This window comes from Trichechus manatus, unplaced genomic scaffold (assembly GCF_000243295.1).
Source record: "Trichechus manatus latirostris isolate Lorelei unplaced genomic scaffold, TriManLat1.0 scaffold00007, whole genome shotgun sequence".
Lineage (NCBI taxonomy): Eukaryota > Metazoa > Chordata > Mammalia > Sirenia > Trichechidae > Trichechus > Trichechus manatus.
This window is the reverse complement of record NW_004443943.1, coordinates 30,154,974-30,163,222: the sequence shown is the minus strand read 5'-3', so window position 1 is coordinate 30,163,222 and position 8,249 is coordinate 30,154,974. Positions and strand designations below refer to the sequence as shown.

Here is an 8,249-nt window from a genome sequence, read left to right as displayed (position 1 = left end):
GGCGGACGCGGCGCGCACAGAGCGTGCGGTTGCGGAGCGCGCGGCTGCCGGGCCAGGGATCACATGAGCAGCGCGCAGAGGACGGAGCGGAGCTGCAGCCCCGCAAGCCAGTGCCCGGCCCTAACCATGTCTGTCTGTTGTTGCTTGTTTTTCAGGGACTATGGCAGTTCCAAGAAGAAATCAGGTAAGAGAGCCTCCGGGCGGGCGTTTTCTCCTCTCACCTCCTTCCCACGTCGTGCACGCGCCCCTCCGCGACCCGTCTGCTCCTGCGGCGGACTTTGCCCGCCTGTACCCCCTTCAGTTGCCCTCCTTCCCCAACCCGTGCTCCCAAGTCTCTAGTACTCGCACCTTCATCCCCCTTCCCCCCCGAGTCCCCCAGGCCCCGGGCTCTCCCCGATGGGAATGCAGGTGGGTGCATGGGGAGTGGGAGGGTTTCATGAAGTGTCTGAGTCCCCACAGCGTTGTCTGCCGGATCCTTCACCCCTCGACTGCAATGGCCACTGAAAGGCTCTGATGTGACTTCTCCTTGGGTCCTTCCCACGGGGCCCAGCGGCAGTGGTGAAGGGTTAATAGAAGTGCAGGAGTTTTCCTGGCGGGGAGGTGAGAGCCAGGCCCCCATGGGGGCTGCACTGGAGTGACTGCGAGTTTTTAGCCCCTGCACCGCGGGCCTGTGTCGTCGCCCTCCCCCAACTCTGAGCATGTCCTCCTTGCTGCGAGGGTGGGGGTTCTGCGTGTTGGCTAGCTGAGTCGGGGATGGGAGTGGGCGGGCCAGCCCTGGCATTTGCCTGACAGGTGCCAGCGCCCACCCAGAGTTTGCGAAGAGGGTGGAGACAGGGAGAGGCGGGGCAAGTCCTCGGACACTGTGTGCTGGGCGCTTTTGGCTTGGGTCAGAAGAATTCTTCCTGGATGGGAGAGGCTGGCCTCCTCAGACGCATAGTTTGTTGAGGGAGGGATGCCCCTGGGAATTAGGGTTGGGGGGTGGGGGAGGGAGCACAGGCATCTGTGTTGCCTGTATTTATGAGGGTGGCGAGTAGATGGCAGCCATCTGAAGGTCTGACCCTTGGTGTATGGGGAGTGTGTATAAGCACATGGCTCATGGTAATGGTTCATGTGTGAGGAGTATCCTGTCCAAGTGCCGTGGCGTGTGGATCATGTGTGAGGGATGGGATGTGAATTGGGGTAGGTGTAATGATATGGGGTGTGTATGTGTTTCTGAGTATGGGTTCATAAGTGTAGAAGTGCTTGCTTATATGCTTATTGTGTCTTATTATTCAGGGGCATGTGTGTATATGGGTTGCGTGTGTACATGTGCTATGCATGTACCTGTGTGGGTCTTGTGCTGGGTGTGCCAGGTTATGGGTTATAGTCTGTGTACCTGCCTGGGGAGTGCCTACTGTGGGTGCGCTCAGCTGGGCAGGGGTGTGGGGCCTGCCTGCTGCAGAAGTGCCCATTCCCTCCAGGGAGCAGGAGAGTGAGACAGTCTGATGAACCAGTGGCATCATCGGTCAGCTCCAGGTGGAAGGATTTCTGCCCTGCGGGCCTTTTCTCACGTCTGTCCCCACCAATCCCAGCCACTCTTCCCAAGCCCCAGTACTCTAGAGTCCTGTCATCTCTCAGACCAGAACCAAACAGAAGGGCAAAACTGGGATTGTCTTCTGTCATAACCACTCTCTCCCCAAGAAACTTGCCCTGGGCTTCAGAGGTGTAGTTTAATGGTTAAGCCTGGGCTCACATCCTGGCTGTGTGTTACCTGAGCAAGTTTCATAGGCTCTCCATGCCTCAGTTTCCCCATCTGTAAAGTAGGGATGATAGTAGTATCTACCACACATGTAGAAGATTAAATAAGTTAATGTGGAACAGTTCCTAGCATATAACTACCGTAGAAGTACATGCTCATCATTATCACTTTCCAAAGCCGTGGGATCTAGTTCTGGTTCAGCTGCCAGTTTGCTCCCTGTGTAACCTTGGGCACATCCCTTCTCTCTAGGCCTCAGTTTCCCCTTGTAAAGCCAAAGGCTGGACCAGACAAGCTCTTAGGTCACTCCCCTCCCACTGCCATCTCTGAGACTCAGGGCCTCTGCTGCTCCCTAAGCAACCACGGCCCCCACCCGAGGCTGCCTCCCTCAGGGAACGCCTCCCCCGGATTCACGCTAAGGCCAGGAAAAAAGGATGGATGGAGAAATTTAATTTACATTGGGGTACTTATGATAATGGCCACTTAGTGTCATATGTAAAAGTGCCAGCTCTGGAGCCAGACAGCAGAGTTTGGAGCCTGGCTTCTTTCCTGTCTGAACTTGGGCCGGTTTCTTACCCTCTCTGTGCTTGTTGTTTCTTCTGTAAATCAGGGATAATATTCATACCTACGTCACAGGGTTGTAACAAAGATTTAAAAACCAAAAACCAAACCCGTTGCTGTTGAATCGATTTTGACTCATAGCGACCCAATAGGACAGAGTAGAACTGCCCCATAGGGTTTCCAAGGTTAGCAGCCAGGTTCTTAACCACTGCGCCACAAGGGCTCCTGTAATGAAGATTAGATAAGTTAATTTATGTAAGCATGCTTAGAACACTGCCTACCACCTAGAAAGCTCTCCTAAGTGCTAGCTCTTGTTACTATTTATGGAGCGTCTACTATGTGCTAGAACTTTACATGTTTCATCATTTGCTGCTCAGAGCCACATTGCATGGTAGGTGGTGAGATTCTTATTTTACAAATGAGAGACTGAGGCTCAGAGAGGGTGACTGCCCACGGTTTGTGGCAGAGTGTGGATTTGAACTCATATTTAGGGCTCGGCCTTGCTCTGTAATGAGAGAGTTCATGAAGCTTCTGGCACAGAGAAAACAGATGCTGTTCCCTGGTCATCACTGACTAAGTACAGAACCAAGACTTGAACCCAGGCTTGGATGAGGGCGAGGGTGGAGGGTAGAGTCCACAGAGGAAGAAAGTCGGTCCTTGGGCTCAGGCAGCTTACAGTCTAATGGAGGAAGGAGGTAGGACTGGTGACCTTGAAGACTGCAAAACAGAGTAGCCTGAAATTGTCTCTCCTTCCCTCCATTGAATCTGCTCCTTCCAGCATCTTCCCCATCTCAATAACTGACACCATTCACCTGTTGGTCAAGCCCAAACTCGAGATGTCACCCTTGATTCTTCCTTTTCTCTCACCTGCCAGCTTGACCGCCAGACTTGTCTACTTCTCCCCACTTCTACCATCATACCCTGTGAAAAGCCCCCTTTGTCTCTCCAGGAAGACCCCTAGCTTCTACCCTTGCCCCTCTACATGCCATTCTCCATGTGGAATGGCTAGAATCATGTTTTCAAAATATATATCAAATAATTTACTTCTCTGCTTACATTCCTATCCTGCGCTTCCCATCTTAACTTAGAATAAACTCCTTATCCTGGTCTACAGAACCCTGTGTGATTTGGCCCCTGAGTGGTGGCCAGCTGAAACCAGGATGAAAGGGGTCTTCCTGACCTTGGCTCATACCCCTCTGGGCTCATACTCCTCTTGTCCTTTCTCCCACCCCCAGCATTCCCACCTTGGTGCTCTGCCTGGCCGCATGGGTGACCTCCTTTTCCTTAAACAGATCAAGCTCCATCCGAACACACAGCCTTTGCACGTGCTGTTCCCTCTGCCTGGAATACTCTTCCCCAGTCTTTCACATGACTGGCTCCTTAAGATTTCTGCTTAATTGTCACCTTCTCAGAGAAACTGCCCTGATCCTCCATTGTCTGGCTGCCCCCTCAAGTCACCCCGCTTCTTTCCTCCACGTCTCTTATCACACTAATTGTCCTGTATATTTTGTTTTTGATTGTCTGTCTCCAACCACTGAGATGTCAGCTCCTTGAGAGCAAAAACCAGTACTGACACCCACTTGTACTTGCTGAACGTGCGGATGGATGGATGGAAGAATGCACACGTGCGTGAATGGCTGAGGACGTCATCACTATGGTGCAGGTTAGGAAAGAGAAGTCACTGCTAACTCAAATCAGGAGGTGGGAACTGGACAGAGGAGGAGTTTTTCTGGTTTTGGGTAATCCAGAGAGCACATGTGCCAAAGTGGGGGAGCAAGACTGAGAGTGGCTGTTCTGGAGACCCGATGCTTCAACTAACCTTACCGAGCACCAGCTGTATGCCAGGCACTGTGTAAGGTGCTGAGGTTACAGGAATGTGTTTTTCTGCGCTCAGGGCAGAAAACTACCCATAGTTTTCTATGGGTAATGAGGAGCTCTGGTGGTGCAGTGGTTAAGAGGTTGGCTGCTAACCAAAAGGTCTGCAGTTCAAATCTACGAGCCGCTCCTTGGAAACCCTATGGGGCAGTTCTACTCTGTCCGATAGGGTCGCTATGAGTTGGAATCGACTCGACGGCAGTGGGTTTGGTTTTGGTTTGGATGGGTAATGAAGAAGCCCTGGTGGCGCAGTGGTTAAAGCACTTGGCTGCTAACTGAAAGGCTGGTGGATTTCACCAACAACTCCATGGGAGAAAGATGTGGCAGTCTGTTTCCATAACGATTTACAGCCTTGGAAACCCTATGGGGCAGTTCTACTCTGACCTGCAGTTACTATGAGTCAGAATCGACTCAACTGGCAGAGAGTTTATAGCCTAGTCAAACTGACCATCACACCTGTAAAATGGAGTGGTCATCATAGCAGCGACCTGATGGGGCGTGGAGGGTTCAATGAAGCAATGCAATTAGAGGGTTTTGTGTGGTACCTGGCAGTAGGAAGGCCTGTTGTTGTTAGCTGTGGTTGCTACCCTAGGAGGAGCACTGTTCCAGGAGTCTGGAGTGGCTGGGGCAGGCTCCCCAGAGCAGGGGTTTCTCATCAGACCTGCCAAGATCTAATGGTGCTCTCACAGTTCTCTGCAAAACTGCCTTTCTCCAGGCCCTTAGCTGAGGAGTTCTGAGGTGTGCCACTAGGGGGCGCAGACGGCTGCAGATCCCATTGGATGCTCACAGCCCTCTGATTATTGCCAGGCACAGGGCCTGATGCTCCATCCCCACCCCAAGTCCTATGATGAGCTCTAGCTTGTTTAAATGCAAATGAGGTTGCTCAAGAGTGTTACGAGTTTGTTCTTTTAGGCAAGTGTTGATGTTCCTGGTGAAATCCTGTTTACTTTATACTTTTTCTTGGAAAAGTGGTGAACTCAGCTCGGTTTCCATCTTAGTGATTTTATCTACGTTAATAGGCTGAGTAAATGAGATCGGCATTACTATAGTTTCATTTGGGGTTAAGAGTTCAGACAGAAGATTTGAACCTCAGCTCTGCCACAGGTGAGTTCTGTGACCCTGGCAAATCACTTAGCCTCTGACCTCCATATCCCCATATGGAAAATGGGGGTAAAATAGTGCTTGTCTCAATTACAAGTAAGGATTGAGTTAGCAGAGTGCCTAGCACAGAGCAAGCTCTCAATAATAGTAGCTGCTGTTGCTATTGTTATTTTAATCATTGATAGATTCTGAAAGGAGAGGAGAAATTGGCCCTGCCTAAGACTGGGGTGTAAAAAGACCCAAATAAGATACTTATTTCCGTTCTGTGAGCCTTGGGCCTGGCCCCTGAGGAGACAGGAGTTGTCCTCAGCAGCTGCTGAGTATTTGCAGGTTAAGAACAGACTCTAGAACCAGAATGCCTGGTGTCATGCCCCAGTTCTGTCAGCTTGATAATCTTGGGCAAGTTCTTAACCCCTCTGTGCCTCATCTGTAAAATGGGGATAATGATAGCACCTGATCAGGTTGTTTGAGGATTGAATGGGAGTTAACACATGTAAAGTGCTTAACACTGTCTCTGGCACAGAGTAGATACTAAAGGGTTAAGCCCACCGCTTGTCTGTCAGTTTGTCATACTGTGGCTTGCATTGTTGCTGTTACTTTGCATGTTACTTTGAACATGTTATCAGGAGGGACCAGTCCCTAGAGAAGGATGTCGTGCTTGGTAAAGGAGAGGGTCAGCGGAAAAGAGGCAGACCCTCAGCAAGATGGATTGACACAGTGGCTGCAACAACGGGCTCAAGCATAACAATGATTATGTGAGGATGGCGCAGGGCTGGGCAGTGTCATTCTTTTGTACATAGGGTCGCTGTGAGTTGGAACTGACTCGATGGCACCTAACAACAACACCAAGGGTTAAGCTCTTTTTATTATTAATAGGGGGCTCTCGGACAGGAGGGAGCCTTGCCTTTGGCTTTGGCCCTCCTCTGGCAGTGACTGTTCTCTCTCGTCGGATTGGGAGAGGCAGAGCAGGCACCATCTCATAATTGCCATTAAGCTTCACAGCAGCCCAGCTCGGTGGTCTTGTCCCCGTTCTATAGAACAGGAAAGGGAGGTTAAGTAACTTACCCAAGGTCACCCAGCCAGGCAAGCACAGGATTCAAATCAGGTCCTTCTGACCCCAACCCCTTTCCTCTGAAGTCTTCCCTCCTGAGCCCAAAGGACCCACAAGTGCCCAGGATTCAGGCTCTGAAGGCATCTAGACTGGGACAGGGCCTGCCGCAAGAGAGCCCCCACCGGGGGGGCACTTCTTGGAGAAGGAACCCCTTGGTCAAGTAGGCATTCTTAGTTGGGTAAAGGATCCTTCTGCAAAGTGTGACTAATAGCCCCTTAATTTCCCTTTTTATAAGTTGGTTTTCAATAAAGTGGGTTTGCTTAAAGCAAGACCTGCCCATAAGTCCTGGCTACTAGAAAAATTTAGCCTAGTCTCCTCTTTTTATAGATGAAGGAGCTAAGAGACGGCTGCTACCTGCCCAAGGTAAGGGGTGGGCAGAGCCTGCTCTCCTGCTCCTTACTCCCACAAAGTCCTGGGCACAGGCTGTGGGGAGCGCCATTGTGAGGCAGAGAAAGCTGCCTTGTTTTCTCCAAGATAAATGCCCCAGCTTCACAGAGAGCAGAGCTCGGCTTCTACCTCAGCCCGGGCCTACTCTGCTCACGGCCACAGTGGGCAATGGATGGAGCCACAAGGGACAACAGCAGCTTCACCTCCGCTCCCTTGAAAGGTTCCATGAGGCTTCCATTCTCTTAAGCAGTTGCTGGATCCTGGCCCCATAGAGCTTACAGCTCAGCTGAGAAGGCAGGACAAACTCAGGGATCCATTAACTAATGCAAGGAAGGAAGCTGTGATCTGGGGCTGTGGGCGTCAAGTGGGGGAGGGCAGCCAAGACGGGAGAGGCTGGAGATAAGTCCTGGAGAGCAGAGGTGATGGTGATGCACACAGGGGTGTGGGGAGGGCACCCCTGGTGGGACCAGTGTGAGCCAGGATGTAGAGGCTAGAGTGAGTTTACAAGTTTGAGGGAAGGAGAGGTGAGGCATCCAGCCTGGCAGGAGGGAAGAGAGGGCTAGGGAGGGACAGCAGGAGCTGAGTCTGCAAAGTCTGAGTCATGGAGAGTGCATCAGGAGGACTTTTCAAAGCAGTTGTCCAGGATTTCCGGTCTGCCTGAGCCACCCATCCTCAGTGAGAAAGGCCCAGGCTGCTTAGCAGTCATGGCCAAGATATTCCTGGCACCCTCCAATGGCTGTTCCAAAAGCAAACGTGTCCCATCAAGGCATCAGCTCCTGGCACATCTCACCCGGGCTGGGGTTTTTTTGTTTGTTTGTTTGTTTGTTTTAATTGTACTTCAGGTGAAGGCTTACAGAACAAATAGTTTCTCATGAAACAGTAGTACACATATTGTTTTATGACATTGGTTAACAACCCCACAATATGTCAACCCTCTAACTTCTCAACCTTTTTTTTTTTTTCGGTGAAAATACATATAGCCGAAGATACAGCATTTCAAAATTTCTACATGCACAGTTCAGTGACATTGACTACGCTTTTCCAATTGTGCTGCTATTCTCACTTAAGATGAAAGCTTACAGAACAAAATAGTTTCTCATTTAACAGTTACTACAAATGTTGCCCTGTGACAATGGTTAACAATCTCACAGCACATCAACAATATTCTTACTCAACCCTGGGTTCTCTATCACCAGCTTCCTTGTCCCCTTCTGCCTTCTGGCCCTTGTCACTGGACTACTGTACCTCGTTAGTCTCATTTGGTTTTATGGGGCTGTCCACTCCCAGGCTGATGGTGAACCTCGGAGATAACTTCAGCACTGAGCTAAAAGGGTCTGGGGGCCATACTCTCGGGGTGTCTCCAGTCTCCTTTAGGCCAGTAAATCTCGTCTTTTTTTTTTTGTGAGTTAGAATTATGTTCTACATCCTTCTCCAGCTCTGTCCAGAGCCCTCTGTTGTGATCCTGGTCAGAGCAGTCAG

General features: G+C 50.7%; 1 protein-coding gene across 3 annotated transcripts in view; it reads left to right on the top strand.

Moving 5' to 3' along the window:
• SH3PXD2A (SH3 and PX domains 2A) overlaps nucleotides 1-8,249 on the top strand; it is a 265,189-nt gene that overhangs the window by 180,118 nt on the left and 76,822 nt on the right. For all 3 annotated transcript variants that reach the window (XM_023741172.1, XM_004370109.2, XM_023741164.1), the window contains exon 6: nucleotides 156-184. In XM_023741172.1, the coding sequence (XP_023596940.1) occupies nucleotides 156-184 (29 nt within the window). The remainder of the gene's footprint in view (nucleotides 1-155; nucleotides 185-8,249) is intronic.